Source organism: Callionymus lyra, chromosome 19 (genome assembly GCF_982586985.1).
Source record: "Callionymus lyra chromosome 19, fCalLyr1.hap1.1, whole genome shotgun sequence".
In the NCBI taxonomy this organism is placed as follows: Eukaryota; Metazoa; Chordata; class Actinopteri; order Syngnathiformes; family Callionymidae; genus Callionymus; species Callionymus lyra.
In genome coordinates, this window is record NC_141836.1 from 5,985,295 (window position 1) to 6,012,857 (window position 27,563).

A 27,563-nucleotide genomic window follows, 5' to 3' on the forward strand; every position below is an offset into this window, starting at 1 on the left:
TCGACTCGTCAGGTATATTATTTATTACAGTCATTTCAAATAAAAGCCAAAGTAAGACATCACTATCCATAATAAATGAGTGAACACATGTGAAGGGTGGTGTGTGTGTTGGGGGGGGCGAGGGCGGGGGGGGGGGGGGCAGTCACACTTCCTGCGCAAACAACGGCTCCTAATGGTGGATAAAACAGTGAGACATCCAGTAATAAAAAGGATTAAAACAACGTGAGTCTACTAACGCCTGCTCTCTAGGACATACACATTTGCTCGTTGGATGAAACCATCGGTACCCGAAACGAAACAAAAAAAAACGACGAAGCAGTCAAACGGTTATGTTCATCTCCCACTGGGAGAAACTAGTCAGCACATAAACTGGCGTTTTTAAAAAAAAAAAGAAAGAAAAACATCCTGAACACCAGCCACACATCAGACGACAGTTAGAGGTCCAGAAAGTTTTAAAACTTGGGCACTATTTTGCATTTGGGTTGAACGACGAGTCGTTTGAATTGTTGCAATATCGAGACAAATACTTGATTCTTCATGAAAAACCTTCAGATGAAGGTGAGACCTGCTCACGAGTTGAGTGGGAATCGGCGCAACACCGACCCCTGCTGGACGATAACGACAAGAGAAGACCTTTCATTTCCCCCCCCCCCTACCCCTCCAGCCTTGATTCACATTTAATATCGCAACAATGCAAACAAATTGACTCCTAAATCAGTGAGTCCAGGTAGACGTCACCTGTGTCCACAGAACGCATCATAACACTGAGACTGTGGAGGACGAATTTACTTTTATTTTTTGTTGTTGTTGAATCCTCCAGATTATATTTGTTGAACCAGCATGTTCTGTGGACACAGACCCGGCAGCCTGCACACGTGATCCAGCCAGTTCCCTTTAAAGAGGCCACAGAATATTCACTGACGATTTGATTTGAAGACACACGACGGAGGTCGACCATCTTTTTTTTTTTTTACAACCTCTTTTTTTTGTTTTTGGTCCCAGCAGCAGCAGCAGCAGCAGCAGAAGCACTTGTTCGACACTTTTCTCTCGACTCGTCGGTGAAAAACGTGCTCTAAATAATAGTGATGGTTTTTAAGCTGGTTATCCAATGTTCGTGTTTGACAACTTGGGGGGGAAAAACTTCCAAATCATGAGAGCAAAAAACCGAGTGGAAGGGGTTCGTTTATAAAGGTGCGACAAATCATATCGACGTCACTGTGACTCGTAACATTCTCTGGCCTCTTCAAACTCGGTCGTCCTCACAGAAACCCCATCGGCTCCGTAGGTAAAAGAGACGACCTGCCGAGCGCTGCGGGTTCCAGTCTCTCGGCATGCTACGCTCCACGTCGCCACCCGGTGTCCTCCGGGCCGCACTCCTGAAGGTGTTCGCGAGAGAGAGAGAGAGAGACGAGAGTTTTGTTTTCAGGCACCTCCTCCTCCTTCTCCTCCCGGCGTGTTTAAGATACGCAGTCTTTGCTGCTCCCCGACGTTCCTCCGCTGTTCACCAGGTTGCGGAGCAGCCTGCGTCGCCCCGCCTGATAGTCCTCCTCGTCTACGTTGACCAGGAGCTTGATGGCCTCGTGGCCCACCGCCTGCTTTAGAGAATCTGTGATGAAGACCCCCTTGAGGGCCTCCAGCAGCGAGCCGTTGATGTAGTCCCGCCAGAAAGCGTCCAGGTAGGTGAGCTCGGAGAATTTGATGTCGCAGATGATGGAGCCCAGGTCCCGCGACTTCAGGATGGTGTTGGCCTGGTTGAAGCGCTCGAACTGTCGCTCCACCGCCTCCTGCTTGTTGGAGAAGACGTTGCCTTGAAGCGCCGACTCGTGCTGGCAGTACTCGGCGCGCACCCGGAGACGAATATCTGCAGACGAGAGAGTCAGTGAAGACGTTTCTGCCACTATCAATGCTCCTTATCGGGTTCCTTATCATACACTGAACCTGCTAAATATCCTGCAAAATCTTGGTGAAGACTGAGGACGAGAGGATACAGTTGAATCCGGCAGCTTTTAGGACATATTTTGGTTTCAAAACAAATGAAAGCAGTTACGACTTCATCAAGAGTCATGTGGTCTGTAAATACTAAGTAAGTAAGTAAGTAATATTTATTTGTATAGCGCTTTTCCAGACCAGGGTCACAAAGCGCTTAAACAATCAAAACAGTACTCAAAAAAGTATATACTTTAAAGGTCAAGATAATACTGAGAACAACACAGGAGTTCCAGAAAATCAAGGAAAAGCCTGAACAAATAGAAACGTCTTAAGGTGTTTCTTAAAGGAGTCAGTAGATCATCAAGCGCAAAGAGAGAGAAGATCGTTCCAAAGCTTAGGAGCAACAGCCTGAAAAGATTTCTCTCCTCTGGTCCTGAGCCGTGTGCGAGGAACCATAAGTAGATTCTGATCCACAGACCTCAGAGCCCGAGCTGGGGTGTAAGGCTGGATCAGATCAGTGATGTAAGGAGGAGCCTGACCATGAATAGATCTGAAAGTAAGAACCAGAATTTTAAAGTTGATCCTGAAAGAAACTGGAAGCCAGTGAAGAGTTCTAAGGATCGGGGGAAATGTGAGTTCTTCTACTTGAGCGGGTCAGAATTCTCGCTGCAGAGTTCTGAATCAACTGCAGGCGAGACCTACAACACCAGAGTCAAGTACTGGACAATACTACACATATATCCTTGTTACTACAGTATCACAATATATTGTCATATCCTTGACAATACACCATAACAATCGGCTCACAAGTTTGATGAATGGATTCAGTATCGTTTTTCTTGTTACCGCATGTCTGTTTCTCTCTGCAGTCGGCCGAGGAGTGACTTCTCTTGCGCCTGCGGTTGGATGCGTGGGTTGTGGGTTTCGTTCTGGACGGGCCGACGTGGTGTCCTGCCGGGGAGCAGCAGATGACCGACTGTGGACCTGCAGGGTGACAAGTGTTCGGACCGCAGCCTCGGCTTTAATGACATGCGTGTAAACTTACTCGTACGTCTATGGGGCGCAGGGTCTCTGCTCTGGGACTCTCCTCTGGGGGAAATGTAGCGCACCGACGTCTCCTCCAGGTACTTGTCCACAGGGTCGGGGCACACTGAAGACACACAAAGCTCTGTGAATCTGTGGTGTAAACCTTGTGCAGAAAAAACAATAACAGTGCATCATCTTTTTTTTTTAAATATCAATGTAATGCCTTCCGTTCCTTCAAGTTAGAATTCCTTCACAGCAGGGACGATTTGTGGCATCAGATGGTTATTAAGGGTTTTACATTACCTTTGACTCAGAACAAAAATCACCTGGAAGTTTTGTTTATTAGAGAATGCAATTAGCTGATAATAAACTTATATACAGTGTTAAAGTTCCAAGTTGCACTTACGTCTTGCTTTTAAATCAGAGGTACTCGAGTCTAAGAACAACAGTCGTTCAACTATATTTTCTTCTCTAAATGTAGTTGATTCCACCGTGAATTAAACATTCTTTTTCGGAGGGTCAAGCGTTTTGACTTGCATTAAAAGGCAAATGTGCAGGACAATTACGGTGTTGTTCAGAATTAAAAAATAATAATTTTTAATTTCAATTAATTTGGTGAAAAACTGTAATGATTGTAAGATAAAAACTGTATTTAACAGACAAATTAGTAATTATATGAATACTTATACGATGGACAGCACGGGTCTCAACGTTGCAGCCCATGATATGATGCACTAAAGCCCTCAACTTATTAGGTAGAACTTTATTGATCCCTCAGGAGGTCATTGTTTTTTTCCCCCAATTAACCACAGCAAATACAGCAATTTTTTATAAAAAATAAATAAAATAAAAACAAGAACAAGAACAACGAGCAAGGAACTCCACTTTTGTTAGGATGGTCAAATGGTAAAGAAATTTAAATCATCTCTTAAATTTGTATAATGTTTATATACATTTAATAAAATAGTTAAGATGAAGCAGGAGGCCGTCAACAATGAGTCAGGTCCCGCCCGAGGTTTCTGCCTTCTAAAAGTATGTTTTTCCTCGCCATAGCTCACTGCACAGTGTTTAGCTTATTGCTCTTTGTTGAATTGCTGGGATCTGTTTTTCCTTAATCAACTATAGTCTTACTTCAACTGTAAAGTGTCTTGAGATAACTTTGTTATGATAAGCGATTAAATAAAATTGAATTGAATCTCTCAAATAAAACAACACATACAAATGCCCCAGAAAATCACAGTAAAACTACACAAAAAACATCCCAAAAACATTCAAATACAAAATACGACATTCTCTAAAAACAGCTGAAAGCCGCCCCAGCCTGCGACCCAGTCTTCAACTCAGTTTATTGTGGCTGCGAGGAGCTACGGTTAACTCGCGTTTCATCTCTTTATACATCAGCTGACTGCACTCACCGGCTTGTCGTTTCCTGAAGGTGACGTAAGGCAGCAGGTCGTGGCGGGTGATGATTCTCAAAAGCTGCAGCACGTGTCGAAAGTTGGTCTCGTCGCACCGACCCTGGCGCTCGAGTGCCAGCAAGAAATCCCTTCCGCTGCGAATGGCGCCTCGCTCGTACTCGTCGATCACATCCACGAACAGGAAGGACAGAACGCGAACATCCCGGTGCGTCAGTTGAGCCCCGACGATGTCAAACATGCGGTGGAGGGAGTACAGGCCGTGGGAGGAGTCCACTGCGTCCTCTGGCCAGGGCTCAAAGTCCCTCTCTCTTTTGGAGTTTGGACAGGACATGGTTCTGCTGACCACCTCGACTCTGGATGCCACAGTACTAGAGCATCCCGGCCTGCCACTCCCCAGTCTATTGTCTAAAGAGCCGGTGGCTGCACCACTCGCATTAGAGTCAGGGAGTCCGGCCTGGATGTGGGGCTGGTTCGCAGACAAGTTTTGGCCGAGCTGGGGTGGAATTACAGCGTTAGGGAGCTGAGGCTGCTGAGAGGTCATCTCACAACCCAGTGGTAGGAAGATACTCAAATCCCACAGGCTCCCGCTGATGTCTTCTGCTGAGGGAGAAACTGCTTTAGCCAAATGTTTTGATCAAAGACATGATTAAGATTGAAGATCCCTTAGATTTAAAAAAGGAAAATCAGCAAAAGAAAATAGCGTAAAAGAAAGAAAATACACTTTTGTGATTAATTGTGATGTCAAAACCAGAGGTGAAAAGTGAGAAAGTACAAATAAACTGTTTTTTGTACCACATTATGCATCCAAAAAAATATTTTTATAGCACATGCACCTAAGGTTTTTTTTTTACTTTAAAGCACAGAACAGCTTGTACAAAAAGACAATTAACATTAAACAATACGTACCTCCCTTTTTCTTTTTAGGCTTTGTTTATATTTTTCCAACAGCCTTAAATAAGAGACAATATTTTGAATACTGACTCCTTTAAGGAACAGCTTAAGACACTTTTATTCGTGCAGGCTTTACCTTGATTTTATGAGACTCCTGTGCTTGTCTCGGTGTTGTCTTGACCTTTTAGCATATATTTTATGGAGTTGTTTTTTTTATTGTTTAAGCGCTTTGTGACCCTGGTCGAGGAAAGCGCACTGAAAATCTAAATTACTTACCAACTTACAATGGGCTCACTTGATGTAGAAACATAGGCTAGATCTTGTTTTTTCTTTTTGATCAGATGTTATTTATATTTTAACATAATTGACACCAGAGAGTTGAGAAGAATGTAGTACCTCAGTATTTTTAGGAAGTGTCAAAGTAGAAGAGAGATAATACATTATATTCTGTTAAATAATCAGAATATTTATATATAACTATTAAAGACAACAACGTTGTTGAGGAGATACTGTATATCTTTTGGCTGATTTTTTGAAATGCTTTAGACACATTATGATGTTTCTTATAATCACAACCCTTTCTACAAGAGGCCTTTAGTGTCTTCAGAATATGCATTTAACCGAGTTAGAAGAGTTTTAAAAACACAGACAAGACCCCAAAACCAATTAAAAATTTAGCAACAGCTCCTTGTCAAATCATCGTGTATCCTCTCTTTGGGGATTCAGAATACGGTTGCATTACTGTCCAACATCCTCGCACATCTTCAATATGACTTAACATTTGGTCCTAGCATTGGCCTTCACCAGTGCTAGCATCAGATTTGTACCATGATTTAAAAATAATAAAAACGGATAAATACAGCCAAAGATTTGACAGATTTCTCAATTCCTTTATCCATTAAGAAGATCTAAAAGAAATACAAACTGGTTAGTGCACCTGGTTAAATAACGTTTAACTGTGAATCATAACGTGTCCACGCACTTGGTACAGACTGTAAAACAAATAACCGATTAGCCGATGAACTCCCAAGAAGCAGAACGTGATGTATAAATAAAGATACTGGTCTAATGTTTGGGCTACAAGATACTGGGATGAGAGGAAAGTTGCGAGCGTACCGTGTTTGTGTTTGGCAGCTGTGCCTTGTTATGACCACATTTCGCAACGCGAGCATCCCATAAAAACGCGAGTCAAACGTACCATTCTCATGGTTATATTCTTGACTAAAAGTTATTCCTGCCGCATTCGGGAAACCCCTCGTTACCTGTGGTATTTTATAAGCTGCGGGCGAGTGTGACACAGTTGAAGTTGTTAGCTAACGCTGGGTTAGCTTCCAGCGTCTCTAGCCCCCTGCGCTTCCGGTGTGTTGTTTTCCTCCTCCACGCGATGACCAGGCGATTTTTTCCGTTTCCAGTCTCCGTCTTCACGCCGAGGGCGGTCCGAGTAGAAAAAGAAGACGTGTTATGTCCCCGGTCGCCAGTGGAGAGCGGTGGGGGATTTTAGCAAGACATTTCTTATTCTTCAGCTAAAATGAAAGACCTTCCGGTTGAGAGGGAGTTCACTTCCGGGTCGCCGCCGCTTCTTCTTCTACTGCTAAATTTGGGTGACATACTGCCATCTCCTGGATAATGTACACACGCACTGAACAAATCGTCTTACGAAGTTAATATAATAATAATAATAATAATAATAATGTATATTTATATAGCGCCTTTCTAGACCAGGGTCATAATAAATTACAGACAATTTATTCACTTTAATTTTCATGTACTTTCGATATTTATTTCCATCTTTTACAAAAACCATTACAATGTGATGAAGAAACTATTTCAATGAGCTTTTAAAGAAGGTTTTCTTCACTTTTACATACAGGATTTTATTATCATGGTTTGAAGAAAAGAAAATAAGCAGCATGGCATCTGATAAGAACATTTTATTTGTTTTTCCAAAAGACTCTCGTTGCTTCAAAAAACGTCCTTGTTTTTGTTGACAAAAAACTAAACTTTCTTTTAGGACGATAAATGTCAACTTCTTCTGGGTTTTCTTTTTCTGTCCACAATATCCTGGAATGTTTTGGTCGCTGGCTTGCACTCTTTATTCATGGTCATCCCAGGAATCTGTTGAAAGAAAGATTGTCATAAAAGATTATTTTCTATTGTTCAACAATTTTATTTAGTTAAATAGATATACTTCATAAATATGGGCTTGTATTTGTCTCGTAAATATGTGTAAATGTACCGAGGATGATCTATAAATATTCAATTGTTGGGTCCAAAAATGTAAATGTAATATTTGTAACTTCTATTTTGGTCTTAAAAAATAAATGTGTATTTGTAAATATATAATTTCCCCTTTTGAAAAAAACAAAAATACATTTTAAATCCTGAACATTCTATTGGTATTTGTGGATCAGCCATTAAAAACATTCAACGCTTACATCTCATATTGAGATATTCTTGTTGTGAAATTCACAAATAATGCCACTCAGATCCAAAAATAGCCTACACAGGTTCACAGTCACAGCCACTAGATGGCAGTGTTGTCATCAGCATCAACGAGCTAATACAAAGTAAGTAAGTAAGTAAGTAATTTTTATTTGTATAGCGCTTTTCCAGACCAGGGTCACTAAGCGCTTAAACAATCAAAACAATATTCGATAAAGTATATACTTTAAAGAAGAAACATTTGACAATGTTGTATATTGTATGATGGAAAACACTATGAGGTAAAATAAAATGAACAAATAGACCATTTGGTAAACGTGTTTTAGGTAATTTGCTATTTTGAAATAAAGAAAACACGTATTTCGTTAATAATACACACATTTATGCATGTATTTATTTCACAATAGCAATATAAAGGACCGTCTTTTCCACTGGATGTCGCTATTTCCAAACTTTATTATTACCTAATTATGGCACTCCTGGTACTCCATAGGCATGGATGTCGAATTCTTCAGTTAAACATTTTTTTGTTTTGTTTTTAGGTGAAGAAAACATATATTTATGAATACACATTTATTTGTAAAGGACCAAAATATAAGTGACAAATTTTAAATCTACATTTGTATATTAAAAAACGTTGACTATTTCTTGTCGATTCACAAATATGTCATGTATGGCGTATCAGGAGTGCCATAATTGGGAGGTAAAAAAGTCAAAATAAAACCTTAAAGTCGTTCTTAAAGACCAGTAAAGAACGAGTAGGACTCGGTTCATACCTGGTTGCACACGGCTTCACCGTAGCGCACGAACGTGGCAAAGTGCTCGCAGTTGAGTAAGAGGAGGTTGTAACGCAGCGTCTCGTCCACCAGGGCGGCGCAGCGCTCCCTCATCTCCTCCTCCGGCGTGGCCTTGAACTTGTGCCGGTAGTTGCTGATCCGGGCCTGGGCGCCCTTGGGCACGTTCATCTCAAAGAGGGAAACCCGGCGGATCTTGGTGTCCTTGAGAAGGAGGTCTCCACAAAAGGGGAAGACGCGCTGCAGGGTGTTACGGACGTTGAACATCCTCTGATCCTCGTCTGAAAACAAGACAGACAGTTCACAACTCAAACCTTTGCAGGAGCCAAAGTCTCAAGCAAGATTATTTGAATACAAGTTGTATTTTTATTTTATCTTTATTAATTATTCCTGTGTATGCCTGTGTATGCATCTCTTTTGTATTCTGTAATTCTGTTTTAACTGGTGCTTGGATAGGGACCATTAAAGGTGGGTTAGGTGCTCCTCAAAATTATGTGAGCAACACATTTTATATTTAAAACAATATCATGTATATGCTGAAAAAAAATCTCTGTATAACAGATAAAGAACCTTAAAATGATTAATATGTTGTTTTTTTTCTGTTGTACTCAAAGTGAAAGCAATTGCTATGCTTGCTAGCTTAGCTATATCTTAGGTAATCACCCTGTAACGTTTCATCTTTGTATATTTTAAAGATTAAAATCTAAATTCTGTTAAAATAACAAACTTAGAATTCCCAGTGTTGGGATACAAGTATAAATCTTGTCTGTTACGGTAAACAGCAGTTTAACCCTTGTGTTATCTCAGGGTCAATGTGACCCGAAGGCCCCTCCCTGGCTTCCATGAATACATATGCAGTGGTAGAGGTTGTTTATTTTGACCCAGAGACAACACAAGGGATACCACAAACACATTTGTTTGCGGGCCTTCAGGTCACATTGACCCAGAGAGGGTTAAAAAAATGGAGACAAATGGGTCAAAAATGACAGAAAAAGAAAAGGAGCAGCAGGAAAACCAGGTGAACTACGGTCCAGATTAAGTCGTGACAACAGTTACAAGTGTCAAGAACCTCATGCTAAACTTGACTCGGTCTTATAGTCCGATGACGACTGACATGTTCTTACCGGAGTCAATAGATATTAAAATATTAGTGAGACTCACCTGGGAGCGCAAAGTGAACAACCTCTCCCTCGCCCACATACACCCCCCAGTGAGAGTAACCAATGAGGTAGGAGAACTCCACCAGGTCCCCGTATTTACCCTCCGCCGTGATCTCTTTGAGCTGGAAAACATCAAACAGTGTGAGAATCTCCTGGTGGGAGTCGACCCGCCCTGCAGAGCCCGGAGCAGGTTTAGCTGCTTTACTGGCCCCGTAATGACTCCAAAAACGGTGGGTACCCTTGGAAAAATGACAAATCATATATGAAGATCTCCTGAGTCTGAAGAGACTTTGCCGAGTGTGAGCTGACTAAGCTGTTCAGCCTCCGGGGCTCAGTTGGATCAAAAGAGCAGTGGAGCTTTATGTCATCAGCAAACATGTGGTAAGAAACATCAGGAAATCTCTGAATGATTTTACCCTGAGGAATAAAGTACAGCAAAAACAATAAAGGACCAAAAACAGAACCTTGAGGGACTCCACACAACAGATCCACTGATTCAGGCCTCATTTGATTGGCAGATACACTGAAACTGCGCCCAGAAAGGTAAGATGAGAACCACTGTAACACAGACCCAGACAGTCCCACTTCATCCTCAGTCTTCTCAGCAGGATCTGGTGATCCACTGTATCGAAGGCTGAGGACAAATCCAAGAGAACCAGAACAGTGTATTTACCTGGATCAGCCGACATCATAATGTGACTGGACACTTTCAGTAAGGCTGTCTCCGTAGAGCGATGTTTACGGAAGCCAGACTGAACCCTCATGCATGTGGCTCTTATCTAGGAACAACGATAGCTGCTCAGACACCACCTTCTTCAAAATCTTGGACGGGAAGGGAGCTTAGAAATAGGCCTGAAATTGCTGAGGTCAGTTGGGTCTAAACCTGGCTTTTTGAGCAAAGGCTCCACAATGGCATGTTTAAATGCATTGGTAAATGCATTGGAGGGTTTCATCTTGTTCACTAGTGCTGAAATATCACCCAGAGATACAGCAGTGAAGGAGGACCAAGAGGAGGAGAGAGGCTCAGTGACAGCAGGGGTTCCACACAAAGAGGGAGAGATTTTCTTTTTGTTCAATTTAATTTTGTCATTGAAAAATCTCAACAATGCATCGCTGTCAGCTTCACTGAAGACAGGCGTGATTTGAGGAGCAGGAAACACGAGAGAATTAATCTTGTCAAACAACACTGGGGTTTTTCTATTTTGCATTACCAGTACCTGATTTAATCAGATCTGGTAGTTTCCACCATCTCATTGTAAGAACACATCATATTCCTGAGGTGAAGTCTGTGCACCTCAAGTTAAATGGACTTCCAGAGACGCTCAGTCTTTCAACAAAGTCTCTTCAGACTCAGGAGATCTTCATTTGTCCAAGGGCACCCTTTTTTCTGAGATTATTGACATTATGACATGTATTTCAACACAATGAGTAGTGAAACAGTGAATCAAACTGTCTGCAGTATCAGCTAAGAGCCTCTGAGACCTAACCTTTAAGGGCTTAGGTTCAGGGATGAAGTCCAGGTTAAACAAGACAAGAGAATGATCACTCAGATGGACATCATGTACAGATATATTAGAAATGTTCAGGCCAAGAGTAAAAAGTAAGTCTAAAGTGTGGCCTTTTTGATGAGTGGGTTCAGAAACATGTTGCTCAAAATTAAAGGCTTCAGTTAAAGTTAAAGGTTCTTTAGCAGAACAAGATGTGAAGATTAAAGTCTCCAAGAATAAGAACAGATTCCATTTGAATAATGTAAGTAAGTAAGCAAGTAATTTGTATTTATATAGCGCTTGTCCAGACCAGGGTCACAAAGCGCTTAAACAATCAAAACACTACTCAAAAAAGTACATACTTTAAAGATCAAGATAATACTGATAACAACACAGGACGGTTTCGCTGTTGAATGGCAGTGCAATACGAGAAGAGTTTGAGATCAAGAGTTTGAATCATCGTTTACGATTTAAAAAGATTATTTTAACATAAAAACAAAGGCAGATTAACTTTTAAAAAACAAGCTTAAAAAGTTTCGTTTTGAAATAAACAACACAAGGAAAATGTTGTTACCTGCTCCTGATAACTCATGGTGGCTCCTGCTGAACTAGTTTTGTGTGTGTGTGAGTGAGTGTGTGTGTGTGAGTGTGTGACGTGAGATGATGTGAGGACGACTGTCGATAATGGGTGTGTTTTGGAGAAATTTGGTTTGGACTTTTTTTTAAAGTTATTACTGTTTAAAACTTGACATTTTCTGAATTGTATCTGTTGTTTCTTTCTTTTTGTGATTATTTAATGTCCCTCAAAATACCTTTGACACTTTTTTAATTGCTAGAAATGTTTCATTTTTCTGATTTCTGACATTTTTGGATGTATGTGTGTTTACATGTGTATATGGAAGTGTTAAGAATATTAATAACTAATTCCTGGTTTAACCTTCAACAAAATACCTTCATATTAAGAACATGTTATAGAATCACACACACGGTAACTATTCTGGTTGAAGATCACACTCAATGATTTACTACAAATAATCTCACAGTGAAAGTTGTATTTTTTGATCAAGATTTTATCCAGAATTAATTCATGATCGCTAGTTTAAAACATCTGTCAACAAGGAACATCTGGAGTGAAATAAAAGGAAGGGTTAAGCTGTTATATATTTTACCTCCCAACTTCATTTGGACCATTGACTGTTCTAAACCACCATAAAACCATAAACTCATTTGATTATGAGTCTAAAGTACACCTGACAAAAGTAAAGGACACACATTTTTGGGGGGTTAATTATTATTGAGAGAAGCTATGGTTGTATATAAATAAAGTTGTGTTGTTAAATGCGACTCACATGCGCAAATGCATCGTTGATTTCCAACCTCGTGTTCTGTACTGACACTAATATAATGTTCTTCCATCATATTTGTCCATCATGACGAGTGCCATGGATCATACATGAACACACATGTTTAATGATAAATATTTGTTACCAGAGAACAATTGTTTTAATAGTATTAAGCAAGATACAAAAATTACAAAACAACTTTCACCTGTTGACCATTGATACAAAGAATTGAATTGGAAAATTAAATCAATGTTTGTTTAACTTTTGAACTGAATGGAAAATATATAAACAAATGTTACACACATTAGAATGCAGAAATCTAATTCATAATAAATGACTTACCAACTAACTATTTAAACACGTGGCTCTCCATTTATCTCCTGCCCTTCTCTCTTGTAAATGTCAATGTATATACTGCTGCTTTTAAAAAAAATGACCTTGTATTAAGTCGTGATATGGATTTGAATCAGGGGAAGAAAAAATGTTCAGTCCTAATTCAAAATATGTTTGTTTATAAAGTCACTAATCTTCTTTACCGGCGCGACAATTTTCAGGTGCGTCATACTTCAAACACAGTAGAGGATCAAGACTGGATCTTACCTGGTTCACACACACTTGAACAAAAACAACTATTTAATCAATAAAGTTCTACCTAATCTAACCTAACTTTGGACAACATTCTTCTCCTTTTTCTGTCCTCCACACATATTCAGTTGAGTGACAGATGAGTGTGTTTACCTCCTTTATAGTAGAAAACAAATGTATAAACAAAACATATAAACAAACTTAATCACTGGTAAGTGGAGAGTTACAATAATACTCCACACACAACTTCAAATAACATATATTTTAGTGTCCAAATGAATATTATTGTGTCTGTAAATCTTTGTGTTGACATACTTCCAATAATTACTGATTTAATGTCCATCAAAATGTACATTTTTTTTATGTTTTTTTAACTTCCTATTGTCTGATTATGAAAATTCTTTTCCCACATTTTCTCAATTTTATTTGTCGTTTTTTATTTGCTTTTTTGAAAATTGAATTTGATCATTAATAAAAAAGATTTTGCCTAAAGACTCTAGTTGCTTCAAAAAACGTCTTTGTTTTTGTTGACAAAAAACTAAACTCTCTTTCAGTTGAACCATGTAACCCCGCGATCTTCTTCTGGGGTTTTTTTGCCGTCGACAATACCCTGGAATGCTTTGGTCGCCGGCTCGCACTCGTCATTCTTGGATTTCCCAGGAAGCTTTTGAAAGAAAGATTGTCGTTAATGACTTAGAAAGGATGTAAATATACACAAAGATCATTTTGTATTGGTCAATATTTTCATTTAGTTCAATAGATATACTTCATAAATATGGGCTTGTATTTGTCTCGTAAATATTTGGAAATGCACTGAGGATGATCTATAAATATTCAATTGTTGGGTCCACAAATAAGTAATATTTTTATATTTCTAACTTCTATTTTGGTCTTAAAAAATCAATAATTTCCCCCTTTTTTAATAAAAAACAAAACTCATTTTAAATCCTGAACATTCTATTGGTATTTGTGGATCAGAAATTAAAAAACTTTCAACGCTTACATCTCATATTAAGATATTCTTGTTGTGAAATCCACAAATGATGCCACTCAGATCCACAAATAGCCTACACAGGTTCACAGTCACAGCCACTAGATGGCAGTGTTGTCATCAGCATCAACGAGCTAATACAAAGTAAGTAAGTAAGTAAGTAATTTTTATTTGTATAGCACTTTTCCAGACCAGGGTCACTAAGCGCTTAAACGATCAAAACAATATTTGATAAAGTATATACTTTAAAGAAGAAACATTTGACAATGTTGTATATTGTATGATGGAAAACGCTTTGAGGTAAAATAAAATGAACAAATAGACCATCTAGTAAACGTGTTTTAGGTTATTTGCTATTTTGAAATAAAGAAAACACGTATTTCGTTAATAATACATACATTTAAGCATGTATTTATTTCACAATAGCAATATAAATGACCGTCTTTTCCACTGGATGTCGCTATTTCCAAACTTTATTATTACCTAATTATGGCACTCCTGGTACTCCATAGCCATGGATGTCGAATTCTTCAGTTAAACATTTTTTTGTTTTGTTTTTAGGTGAAGAAAACATATATTTATGAATACACATTTATTTGTAAAGGACCAAAATATAAGTGACAAATTTTAAATCTAAATTTGTATATTAAAAAACGTTGACTATTTCTGTCGATTCACAAATATGTCATGTATGGCGTACCAGGAGTGCCATAATTGGGAGGTCAATTTTTTTTTAAAATAAAACCTTAAAGTCGTTCTTAAAGACCAGTAAAGCGCAAGAGTTGAACTCTGTGGGTTCATACCTGGTTGCACACGGCTTTACCGTAGCGCACGAACGTGGCAAAGTGCTCGCAGTTGAGTAAGAGGAGGTTGTAACGCAGCGTCTCGTCCACCAGGGCGTCGCAGCGCTCCCTCATCTCCTCCTCCGGCGTGGCCTTGAAGGCGTGCCGGTTGTTGCTGATCAGGGCGTGGGCGCCGTTGGGCACGTTGACCTCGGCGAGGGGAACCCTGCAGATCTTGGTCTCCCCGAGAAGGAGGTCTCCACACACGGGGAAGATGCGCTGCAGGGTGTTACGGACGTTGGACATCAGCTGACCCTCGTCTGAAAACAGGAGCACAACTCAAACCTTTGCAGGAGCCAAAGTCTCAAGCAGGATTATTCTAATACAAGTTGTATTTTATCTTTATTTATTATTCCTGTATATGCCATGTATTGTGTTTTTTCTTATTTGTAGCTAAATGTGGACAAAACTGAAACTCTGGTTATTGCTGCTGATGATAAGGTTCCAGGGTTGAGTCAGTACTTGGGTGACTTAGGTCAGTCTGTCAAACTGAGCCTGAGAGACCTGGGTGTTGTATTTGATAAAGACATGTGTCTTGTGCCACACTGCAGAAAACTGACCAAAAACTGTTTCCCACTCAGAAAATCTCTAAACGATCTGGATCTTATAATCCATGCGTTTGTGTCTTCTCGCCTGGACCCTGATCTGATCCAGCCTTATACCCCAGCTCGGGCTCTGAGGTCTTTGGATCAGAATCTACTGATGGTTCCTGAACATGGTTCAGGACCAGAGGAGAGAAATCCTTCCAGACTGTTGCTCCTAAGCTTTGGAACAATCTCTGTGTTTGATGATCTACTGACTCCTTTAAGAAACATCTTAAGACATTTTTATTTGTTCAGGCTTTTCCTTGATTTTCTGGAACTCCTGTTGTGTTCTCAGTTTTATCTTGATCTTTAAATTATATACTTTATTGTATATTGTTTTGATTGTTTAAGCGCTTTGTGTCTGGAAAAGCGCTATATAAATACAAATAACTTACTTACTTACTTACTTAAATTCATCTCATTTTATTTCATGCGTATTCTGTAATTCTTTAATTCTGTCTTAACTGGTGCTTGGATAGGGACCATTAAAGGTGGGTTAGGTGCTCCTCAAAGTGATGCGAGCAACACATTTTAAAATTCAAAACAATATCATGTATATGCTAAAAGAACAAACAGATCAAATAAACAAAAAATGATTAACTTGTTGTTGTTTTTTCTGTTGTACTCAAAGTGCTATGCTTGCTAGCTTAGCTCAATCTTAGGTGACACTTATCATGGCGTAACATTTAATCTTTGTATATTTTAAAGATTTAAATCTAAGTTCTGTTCATTTCATATCAAGTAAAAAATTGGGATAAAAGTATAAATCTTGTCTGTTACGGTAAATAGCAGTTTAACCTTAGTATTATCTCAGGGTCAATATGACCCTAGGGCCACTCTCTGGCTTCCCTAAATACATTTGCAGATGTGGAGGACACGACACAAGGGATACCACAAACACATTTGTTTCCGGGGCCCTTCGGGTCACCTTGACCCTGAGGGGGTTAAAAAATGGCAGAAAGAGAAAAGGAGCAGCAGGAAAACCAGGTGAACCCCGGTCCAGATTAAGTCCTGACAACAGTTACAAGTGTGGACCTGCCTCGGGATGATCTGGTCTTCGAGTCACATCTGACGCCAGACCTGCTTCATCATCAAGTCTCTTTAAGAACCTGAAGACTCGGTCTTACAAACGAGTCACATGACGACTGACACGTTCTTACCAGAGATTTAATAATAAACAATAATATAAGTGAGACTCACCCGCGATCGCAAAGTGGACGACCTCTCCCTCGCCCACATACACCCCCCAGTGAGAGTAGCCAATGGGGTAGGAGAACTCCACCAGGTCCCCGTATTTACCCTCCGCCGTGATCTCCTCGAGCTGGAAAACACCAAACAGCGTGAGAAGCTGCCGGCGGGAGCCGACCCGCCCTGCAGAGCCCGGAGCAGGTTTAGCCGCATTACTGGCCCCGAAAACGACGCCGCAAAAGTGAAGAGAAAACTCGATTTTCTTGCTCTTTTTTTCAACTTTTTTAAAAGTGTTTAAAGAATAAAGGTTTCGCTGTTGAGTGGAAGTGCAACACGAGAGGAGTTTGAGATCAAGAGTTTGAATCATCGTTTAAAAAGATTATTATAACATGAAAACAAAGGCAGATCAACTTTTAAAAACGAGATTCAAACGTTTTGGAATAAATAAGACGAGGAAAATGTTGTTACCTGCTCCTGGTAATTCATGGTGGCTCCTGCTGAGTTTGTTGTGTGTGTGTGTGTGTGTGTGTGTGAGTGTGTGTGACGTGAGATGTTGTGAGGACGATTGTCGATAGTGGGCGTGTTTTGGAGAAATCTGGTTTGGACTGTTTTTTCAAAGTGATTACGGTTTTAAGAATTCTGAAGGATTGAGAATCCAGATTTGAAAACTATTAAAAGTAGTTCAAGGGCTGATTGATCTGATTTGTTTTTCACATATAGATGGAATTTGCTTTTAAATAAAAACGTTGAAAATCTCGTGGAAATATTGCTGGACATGTTATGGCCTGAGGCACGAGAACCTGAACATGTAGACATTTTTCATTTTCTGGTTTTTGACATTTTTTCTGACATTTCCTGAATTGTATTTGTTGTTTTTTCACCATTGGAGATGATTCAATGTCGCTCAAAATACCTTTTACATCTTTAAATGTTTTTTTATTTGCTATTAGTGTTTCATTGTCTGATTACGGACATTTTTCTCAAATTTTCTCAAGTTAATTTGTCGCTTTTTGTTTTTGTTATTATTTAATGTCTTTCAAAATACCTCTTACGAAAAGTTGAATTTTTCGGATTTTTTAATATTTTCTCTGACATTTTCTGAACTGAATTTGTTACCTTTTTGCCATTTTCTAATTATTCAAAGTCCCTCATCATACTTTTTACATTTTCTTTAGTTTCTAGAAATGTTTCATTCTCTGATTATGGACATTTTTTCTTACATTTTCTTACATTTTCTTACATTTTCTTACATTTTCTTACATTTTCTTACATTTTCTTACATTTTCTTACATTTTCTTACATTTTTAGATTATTTAATGTCCCTCAAAATATATTTCCCTTATTTTTATTTGCTCGAAATTCCAAACAATTTTTGATTGCATTTTCCTAATTACATTCCTTCCTTTTTTATATTTGTTTTTTATATTTATATCTGTGAAATACCTTTTACAATATTTTTTTTTTTGCTAAAATGTTTCATTATTTAATTTCCCCACAAAATGTATAGAATTTTTCTTAGTTAAATGTCTTTCTTTTTTTTCCTTTTCATTTATATTTAATGTCCCTCAAATAACTTTTACATTTTTTTAAATTGGCTACAAATCTTTTATTCTCTAATATTGAACACTTTCGTCACATTTCCTTAATTTCATCCGTTGCCCTCTTTTGTTTCTCAAAATACCTCTTATATTTTTTATTTGCTCTCTTATCATATACATTAAAATATTTTTTTCAAGGCTATATATTGTTTTCCAAAAAAAATTGTATAATACTTTTTGGATTGGATATTTTTCTTCTTTTTCCAAGCATTCATTTAAAAAAACATGTATTTTCTCAAAAAACCAAATGATTGACTGCAGATGATTGACAGTTCCACATGAAGACGTGTATCGTCTGCGATCGAGAGGCGCTCGTATTGAAAATAGTCTTTATTGTGCACTTTTATTCACAAGTCATCAGTCGAGGGGTCAGGGGTCGTCAGTTCTCCTTCTACTCGACACCTTTCATGAACTCCAGGAACTCTGGAAAAGACAGTTTGGGGTGAAAATCCCTTCTTTTTTCCTGACGAGCTGGTCTTTTACCGTCATAGTCGATCCTGCCGTCGTTGTTCTTGTCTCCGTCCTTCATCAGCTCCTCGATGTCGTCCTCGGTGATGGACTCGCCGGTGGACTCCAGCATGGCCTTCAGCTCGTCCAGGTCGATGTATCCGTCCCCGTTCCTGCACACGGAACCGACCGGACCTTTAGAAGCCAGAGCGAGGAGAGGAAACCAAAAGAACCCTTACTTGTCAAACATCCTGAAGAGTTCTGCCAGCTCCTCCTCTGGCTTCCCTTTGCTCTCCTCCTTCATGCAGCGGACCATCATCACCAGGAACTCGTCGAAGTCCACCGTGCCGCTGCCTAGCAACACACGCGTGTGCGTCACACATCAACACCGGATCACGGAGAGAAGGTCCGGCAGAAGCTCACCGTCTTCATCCACCTCGTCGATCATCTCCTGCAGCTCCTCGGGCGTCGGGTTCTGACCCAACATCCTCATCACCTTCCCCAGCTCTTTGGTGCTGATGCAGCCGTCCTCCGCGTCCTGGATGAAGACGTCGAAGGCGGCCTTGAACTCTGAGGGAGAAGAACATTCATTCTGTTAAGTAACTGATCATCGGCTGTCAATCTTCATCTGTGACTCACTGGCGCCTCCTGTGGACATGGTTGTGTTATTGTTGAGATAATAATGTGTTAATAATTAACATTTTAATTTCGGTTTCAGTTTTGTATTCACCAAATTAAAAGGTTTAATTTGTTTGTATTTTTCAAATAACATTTGTTTCTATTTATTCTATTATGACACTTATTACTTAATTAATTATTACTTATTACTTATTACTGTTCTCTTATTATTATTATAATTATTATAATTAATATTATTATTATTATTATTATTTTCTGAAACTGTGATTCAATTGAAATGGAATTTTCTCAACAAACAAGATTAAATCAGAAAATGTTTTTGATTAAAAAGATAATCTTTAATAAAAAAAAAAGAATTAAATCAGCAAATAGTTGCTTCAATTAATAAGAATACATTTTTATTGAAGTAAAAAAAAAAGACATTTAGTTTTTTGTTCAAGTATTTTGGGGGTTTTTTTAGATCGGATTTCCTTTTTTTTTATTAGAAGAAACTCTTTATTGATTATATCATAAATAAACACATCTACCTCCTAAATCATATTTATTGTTTTTATTAAATTGGGATAATTAAAATAACAACTATAAATCATCAATTTGCAACTAAATAAATTATTTAAAGTGTATTTTTGATGCATTTATATGTATTTCTACTGCGTATTGATCCATGTATAATGATTTTTTAAATATATATATATTTTTAATTGCATTTTCATGTCAGGTATTGTATTATTCGCTGTCATGTGTGATTATATTGTAAAGAATAACTTTAATTAACAACAAAAGATAATGACTTTTCTGTCGATGCCAGTTCACTTCAGTTATTCCTAAAGCCTTCCTCAGCATCTCTGGCTCGTCGCTCGTCCGTGACTCTGGCAGGTCTGGGACCAGATCTCGGGACATGCCGTCCGGCCGCACCGACTCGACAGGTGCGTCGCTGCTCTGGTTCCAACACCCGCAGAGTGACAAACTGTTGACCCGCCGGGGAGACGCCAGAAATACTTAAATGGGAATTTTCATTTTCTGGCTCTGCTGAAGGTCAGACTTGTAAGTGGTAAATATTTTCTTTTACAGCACGAGCGCTCGGTTCTTCTTACTAAGATATGGACACGAGGAGGGAGTTTATCCTCACAAGTCTTTAGTGATGAGCAGGAACTTGTTGTTTACACTCGCAGTAGAGCTGATGCTCGTCTCCAAGGAAAAGAGAATATTCGGCTCATAGGGATGTCATCTTATTGAGATCAAGGTGTTATAAATATAATAAGATATATTAGAGGTGAAATAAGATGTAAAAGAGGAGTAAAAATCAGAGGTGTAATAGGAGATGTTATTTGGGAACTCAGAGGTGTAATATCATAAATTAAAGGTGTAATATTTGCTATTAGAGGTGTAATATGCAATATTAGAGGTGTTATATGTGATATTAGAGGTGTAATATGCAATATTAGAGGTGTAATAACAGATATTAGAGGTGTAATAACAGATATTGGAGGTGTAATACGGGAACTCAAAGGTGTAATATCTCAAATTAGAGGTGTGATAAGAGATATTAGAGGTGTAAAAATAGATATTAGTGGTGTAATAAGAGATATTAGAGGTGTAAAAATAGATATTACAGGTGTAAAAATAGATATTAGTGGTGTAATAAGAGATATTAGAGGTGTAAAAATAGATATTAGCAGTGTACTAACAGATATTAGAGGTGTAATATCATTAATTAGGTGTAATATGTGATATTAGAGGTGTAATAACAGATATTAAAGGTGTAATGTCGTAAATAAGGTGTAATATGTGATATTAGATGTGAAATAAGATATATAAGAGGTGTAATAACATATGTTAAAGGTGCAATATCGTAAATTAGAGGTGTAATAAGAGATATTAAAGGTTAAATATCATAAATTAGAGGTGTAATAAGAGATATTAGTGGTGTAATAACAGATAATAAAGGTGTAATATCATAAATAGTGGTGTAATAACAGCTATTAAAGGTGTAATATCATAAAATAGTGGTTTAATAACAGATAATAAAGGTGTAATATCATAAAATAGTGGTTTAATAACAGATAATAAAGGTGTAATATCATAAAATAGTGGTGTAATAACAGCTATTAAAGGTGTAATATCATAAAATAGTGGTTTAATAACAGATAATAAAGGTGTAATATCATAAAATAGTGGTGTAATAACAGCTATTAAAGGTGTAATATCATAAAATAGTGGTGTAATAACAGATAATAAAGGTGTAATATCATAAAATAGTGGTTTAATAACAGATAATAAAGGTGTAATATCATAAAATAGTGGTTTAATAACAGATAATAAAGGTGTAATATCATAAATTAAAGGTGTAATAAGGGTCATTCATAATTTCGATAGCTGTAATAAAGTAGAACTTGTTGAAAAATATTCTGGGCGAAGGAGCTTGTGCGTGAAGAAGGGTTGAGACATCATGAGCACCATAAAGACGGTGCAGATGTCATGAAACCATCTGGAGAAGTCAAGTTATTGGTGCGGAGACGTGACTTGAAGGCTTAGTGAGTTGTTTTGAGAACTTCTCAGATGCTGCCCTTTGGTCTCTCTGGTGATTTCAACGTCATTCGATGTGGAGATCTGGTGTGTTGTCGTGTTTGTTGTGTGTTTTCTCACCATTTTTCTGCTCCTCCGTCAGGTTCTCCACCTGGTGAGAGAAGAACCACGGATCAGGCCTGGTGACTTCATCTTCATCACAAGCATGAACATGACGTGAAGCGTGACCTTAAAGCAGAGCCGCTTTCCTCACTTACTATTCTGGTCCAGTGTGTGTGTGTGTGTGTGTGTGTGTGTGTGACTGAACTGATTGTTGTGAGGGGCTTATGGAGTGACGAGGGGAGGGGAGTCGATACATTTGTAAGAGCTCTCAGCTGTCTCCTGTCTGTCCGGCCGTGTTCTATTGTCAGACGGTCACTGTGTACGAACACACACACTAACACACACACGCACACACACTCACACACACACTGATATTTTCAGATTTAACATTACAAGCATGTTCTGAGACTCACTGGACATTATAGAAACTGCAGATAAATGCAAAATAATTCAGTTAAATGAATATATTTACACACAAAGCTAGTAAATAAACGTTAAATAATGAATAATTAAGTTAACCAGGTCAAAATAACTCCACCGGCTAAAATAAAACAACATTAAAGACAGATTTCTCTTCGAAAATGTGTCTCAATTAACTAGTTTTTTTGTTTTTTTTAAAGTCTCGTCCTGATGATGTCACACGTGCATCACGGCAGGTGCAGGTGTTTCTTACTCACCGCCGCTTTATAAACGTCATCCATGGCTGCGCTCGCGCTCCCGTCGGACCAGCAAACTGACCAAGACTGGCAGCGATCGCGGCCTCAGCCTTTAGAGATGCCAGGCGGGCAGAGAAAACCAGCCCACAATGTCCACATAGGGAGGGAGAGACGGCTATAAAAAGCAAACAAGAGAAGCCTCTCCCGACAATAGACTCACCTCAGATACAGACATATATAGAAATGACCTCGAGGGGCTTCTAATGATGATCCCGCTCGCCAGAGAGACACCGGCGTTAATGTTAAAGGTCATGCTTTGTCTAAGATATAAAATATGAAGACGATAAACACAATTTTACAGTTTAATTATTCGTTAACTCTCTTTTTATTCAATAAATGACAAAGAAAAGTAAAAAAAATTCAGCATGAAGAGTTTTCAGTTTTATCTAAATACCCATTTATTTATTTATACCTTTTCAGGCTAACACTTAGCATGATGCTAATCATTTTTTCTGGATTTTGTTTTTCATATTTAATATTTTTTATAATCATCTTATAAGTGATGAACTGATAAGCTTTATTTTTGTTGGTTCTTGACGAGGATAAAACCATTTATATTAGTCACGTGAAGCTAAGTAGCCGCCAGCTAGTAGATGCTACGCTAGCTAATGCTAAGAATTAGCATTGCTGTTAGCGATCATTTTCCCCCTTCAAAATACAACTAGTCTTGCGGCTCAAAATGTGTCGTAGACGAATGGAAAAATAAATAAATAATTTAATCTAAATAAATGTATTAGTTAATTTCAGGTTAATTTTATTTAAAGACTTTATATATAAACCTGTTAATATTTTTTAACACGTAAAACATTGTTTCCAGATTTCAAATTACTCTCATTTTATTTATTTTTATATGTCAACTTTAATGTACTAGTCACTTTTTTTGTAAATTATATTTGATTTATTCAAGTTTTTCATAATGTATCCACAATTCAAAAACATTCTAGTGTTATTACAGTACTTTTGATTAATGTATTACAATAATATTAACGTTTTTCTGAACCACAATGATGCAGGTATATGCAAAAAAACGTCTATTATTAAATATATTATTACCTGAATCAAATGTATATTTTTTATGAGCGGAAAAAAAGCAAATGTTTTGACATTTACATTTAATAGGATCATACACGAAAAATCATTTTATGTAAAGGGGAAAATGTCAATATATTTGTTAATTTAGGTCACGTGTCTCGTAAATAAAGCAAAGGTCGTACAAATGGCTTCTCTTGGATGATTTTGAACGACCCCTAGAACAGCTGAGGACTTTGAACTCCAGGCTGGGAAACCATTTTTCCTGCGAGAACCTCCTGCCAACTACCGGGATCACAGAATACTTTCCAGGGTATCAACTTCACTGGACAACAACAGCCTTCGAAACAACAACATCATTTCTATTAATAATAATAGCAACATTATTTTAAACACTCTGACGCGACTCAAATGGATCGGGGTTTTTTTTCCAGTCCCTGGCGCTCCACGATATCCGTCATATTCGGGTTTTATCCTCGATCGTCGTCCGTCCTTGACCAGGAATAGCCCCTCGGTAGGGAGAGGGGGGGGGGAGGCGGGGCTCCTCGGTAGCACCTGTTAATTCCCCAGCAGCTGGAGAGTAAAGCCGCCGGGGGTCAAAGGTCAAACCCGAGATTTGAACGGGAGGCCTCGGCGGACGAACGCTGACCATTTAGTTAATCTAACGTCCGACGTGGAACGACAAACTGTGGCTTAGCGCTCCGGGAGTGACTTGTCAACGGCGCTAAGTGATGCTGGGAAGTGATGCTGGGAAGGGATGTCGTACTTTTTCAAACCCTTTTGTCGTTTTCTGTTTAATGGAGCGACACAGCATAAAACACCACAAGTGGAAGTCCGAGTCGTGCAGAAGGTCGTCGCGCCTCTCCAGGACTTTGGTCGTGACCAGAGGTTCAAGAAGGTCCGAATTGTGAATGAGTACAAATGTTCGGTCCTGGACCCGGACGTCCCGTAAACATGTGATCGCTTCGAGAGTTCAAACTCTACAGGGAAGTGAGATCTTCCATCGGTCAGTCGGCACTCGGGGGGCCGTTGGCCGCCCTGCTCTGCATCACCGTGTGGATCTTCCTCAGGTTCTGACGCACTCTCACGAACTCCATCAGGTGGACCTCCTCCTGGACCTTCTCTTCTTCCTGCTTCTCCTCCTGGAGAGAAAGCGTTTCAACCAAAAAAAACACCATTTCATCGTCATCAAGGCCTGGATTTTTCGTGGAGTCACCTCCATCAGTTTCTGCTGCCGTCGGAGCAGCTCGTCCTCCAGGGGCGTCCGGGTCTCCCCCTCTTCCTCCCGGACGCTCTGGACCCGCCTCCTCCGCTCCAGCACCTGCTGAAGTTCTGTCCGGCTGCTCAGCGCCAGACCTCTGAGCCCATAGTGGAGAGAGAGACGGAGCTCATGTTAGACACGCCGACGCTGAAGAACTAAAACAAATAAATATATATTTGAGTAGATTTTCTTGTTGTGGTGCGTGAAAGAAAGATCGAAAACAACAGATGGTTGAGCAGCAAAACATGCAATTAAGGAAAATTTGGTATAATTATTCAAATCGTTTTTTAAAGTAAAAAGCATTATAAAAGTAAATATGTAACAAGTCGTAGTTAATTTATAAAAACTAAATTATTTGAAGTGAGTGTTTTAAAACAATAGGAGTAAGTAAGTAAGTAATTTTTATTTGTATAGCGCTTTTCCAGACCAGGGTCACAAAGCGCTTAAACAATCAAAACAATATTCAATAAAGTGTCAGTATTATATTAATAAATTAAAATTAAAAGGAAATAAAATGGAGATTTTAGCGGAAAAAAGGTTGGATGCCTAGAGTGGCTGAGAGGTGCAAAACTCTTGAAGCAGATTTACAAACTCTGAAACAAAGACTTTGTAGATTTGTTTCACCGGTTTGTAAATTAGTTTCTTTTCAAGATTTTCAAGATTTAGGAAATTTGCATCATTATTTAGTATATTTGTTTTAACAATTTCCTTAAGTTATTTTCTAAATGAGTTTGACAATTTTGTTTAATGGTTTAATACATTTTTTTTAAATATAATGTGTACATTTATTACACAGTTTTGCAAATGTGTTTCAGAAATTCTTAATTTGTTTAATTTCTTTTAAACTTTTTCCAAGATCTGGTAACATTTTTAATTTTGAACATTTGTTTCATGATTTTGCAAACACGTTTGACAATTTTGAACATTTTGAAAGTTTTTGTAGTTTTTTAGTCCTCAGGTTTTGTCATGATTTTGTAAATTTGTTTCAGGATTCTATAAAATGTGTATCACGATGTTGGAAGTTTATTTCATGATTTTGTAAATGTGTTGAAGCCTTTTTAAAAATGGTTTCCACGATTTTGCAAATGTGTTTCAGCGTTTGCCAAAGTGTTGAAGCATTTGTAAATGTGTTGAAGCATTTAAAAAAAAATCCTTCATGATTTTGCAAATGTATTTCAGCGTTTGCCAAAGTGTTGAAGCATTTGTAAATATATTGAAGCATTTTTTTAATTCTTTCACGATTTTGTAAATGTCTTTCAGCGTTTGCCAAAGTGTTGAAGCATTTGTAAACATATTGAAGCATTTTTTGAATTCTTTCACGATTTTGTAAATGTCTTTCAGCATTTGTGAAAGTGTTGAAGCATTTGTTAGTGTTGAATTTTTTTTTTAATTCTTTACACGATTTTGTAAATGTGTTTCAGCGTTTGTGAAAGTGTAGAAGCATTTGTAAATATGTTAAACCATTTTTTTTATTCTTTCACAACTTTGTAAATGTGTTTCAGCATTTGTGAAAGTGTTGAAGCATTTTTAAATATGTTGAAGCATTTTTCTTTTTATTCTTTCACGATTTTGTAAATGTGTTTCAGCGTTTGTGAAAGTATTGAAGCATTTTTTAAAATTCTTTCACAACTTTGTAAATGTGTTTCAGCATTTGTGAAAGTGTTGAAGCATTTGTAAATATTTTGAAGCATTTTTTTTTAAATTCTTTCACGATTTTGTAAATGTCTTTCAGCGTTTGTGAAAGTGTCGAAGCATTTGTAAATGTGTTAAAGCATTTTTTTTATTCTTTCACGACTTTGTAAATGTCTTTCAGCGTTTGTGAAAGTGTCGAAGCATTTGTAAATGTGTTGAAGAATTATTTTAAATTCTGTCACAATTTTGTAAATGAGTTCAACAATGTTAAAATTGTCTTTTGCAATTTAGTAAATTTGTTTAAGCATCTTTTAATTTGTTCCAACATTTTTTAAATGTCTTTCAGCGTTCGTGAAAGTGTTGAAGAATTTTTTTTTATTCTTTCACGATTTTGTAAATGTGTTTCAGCATTTGCAAATGTGTTGAAGAATTTTTTTTTATTCTTTCACGATTTTGTAAATTAGTTCAACAATGTTGAAATTGCCTTTTACAATTTAGTACATTTGTTTTAACATCTTTTAATTTGTTCCAACATTTTTTAAATGTCTTTCAGCGTTCGTGAAAGTGTTGAAGAATTTTTTTTTATTCTTTCACGATTTTGTAAATGTGTTTCAGCATTTGTAAATGTGTTGAAGCATTTTTTTTTATTCTTTCACGATTTTGTAAATTAGTTCAACAATGTTGAAATTGTCTTTTACAATTTAGTACATTTGTTTTAACATCTTTTAATTTGTTCCAACATTTTGTAAATGTGTTTCAGAGATTTGTAAATGAGCTCCGTAAATGTGCCAGACGCTCCACATGGCCACCAGATGCTGCTGCATCCTCTTCTCCACCAGCATAATCTTGGTCAGAAGCTCCAGAATAATCTTGTTTTCCAGGACGAGCCGCTCAAAGGACCTGCTCTCCTGCTTCGCGGTGTCGTCTTCCACC

At 38.0% G+C, this 27,563-nt stretch overlaps 4 protein-coding genes across 6 annotated transcripts; all 4 read right to left on the reverse strand.

Moving 5' to 3' along the window:
• Positions 1–8: 8 nt before the first annotated feature.
• Positions 9–6,816, reverse strand: dedd (death effector domain containing). Of its 3 annotated transcripts, XM_087781918.1 has the most exons (6): positions 6,527–6,816; positions 5,280–5,322; positions 4,371–4,970; positions 2,975–3,079; positions 2,776–2,913; positions 9–1,861 (listed from the first exon to the last, which is right to left on the reverse strand). In XM_087781918.1, exons 3-6 carry the CDS (start codon positions 4,912–4,914, stop codon positions 1,458–1,460), a joined length of 1,191 nt encoding a protein of 396 aa, XP_087638044.1. In that variant the 5' UTR covers positions 4,915–4,970; positions 5,280–5,322; positions 6,527–6,816; the 3' UTR covers positions 9–1,457. The 3 variants fall into 3 exon arrangements, with proteins under 3 accessions (XP_087638044.1, XP_087638042.1, XP_087638043.1); XM_087781916.1 differs by lacking the exon at positions 5,280–5,322; XM_087781917.1 differs by lacking the exon at positions 5,280–5,322 and having other exon boundaries at positions 4,371–4,973.
• A 364-nt stretch (positions 6,817–7,180) lies between these two features.
• On the reverse strand, positions 7,181–11,914 carry LOC148059129 (phospholipase A and acyltransferase 4-like). The gene is made up of 4 exons (XM_087781980.1): positions 11,722–11,914; positions 9,662–9,782; positions 8,483–8,781; positions 7,181–7,379 (listed from the first exon to the last, which is right to left on the reverse strand). The coding sequence occupies exons 1-4, from the start codon at positions 11,737–11,739 to the stop codon at positions 7,287–7,289; spliced, it is 531 nt and encodes a 176-aa protein (XP_087638106.1). The 5' UTR covers positions 11,740–11,914; the 3' UTR covers positions 7,181–7,286.
• Positions 11,915–12,678: 764 nt separating this feature from the next.
• Positions 12,679–17,252, reverse strand: LOC148059130 (phospholipase A and acyltransferase 2-like). Its single transcript, XM_087781979.1, has 4 exons — positions 17,149–17,252; positions 16,693–16,813; positions 14,870–15,168; positions 12,679–13,739 (listed from the first exon to the last, which is right to left on the reverse strand). The coding sequence occupies exons 1-4, from the start codon at positions 17,164–17,166 to the stop codon at positions 13,626–13,628; spliced, it is 552 nt and encodes a 183-aa protein (XP_087638105.1). The 5' UTR covers positions 17,167–17,252; the 3' UTR covers positions 12,679–13,625.
• Positions 17,253–18,569: 1,317 nt separating this feature from the next.
• LOC148059131 (troponin C, slow skeletal and cardiac muscles-like) lies at positions 18,570–22,803 on the reverse strand. Its single transcript, XM_087780960.1, has 6 exons — positions 22,670–22,803; positions 22,011–22,041; positions 19,149–19,295; positions 18,965–19,079; positions 18,762–18,898; positions 18,570–18,701 (listed from the first exon to the last, which is right to left on the reverse strand). Exons 1-6 carry the CDS (start codon positions 22,691–22,693, stop codon positions 18,670–18,672), a joined length of 486 nt encoding a protein of 161 aa, XP_087637086.1. The 5' UTR covers positions 22,694–22,803; the 3' UTR covers positions 18,570–18,669.
• Between the last annotated feature and the right edge of the window lie 4,760 nt (positions 22,804–27,563).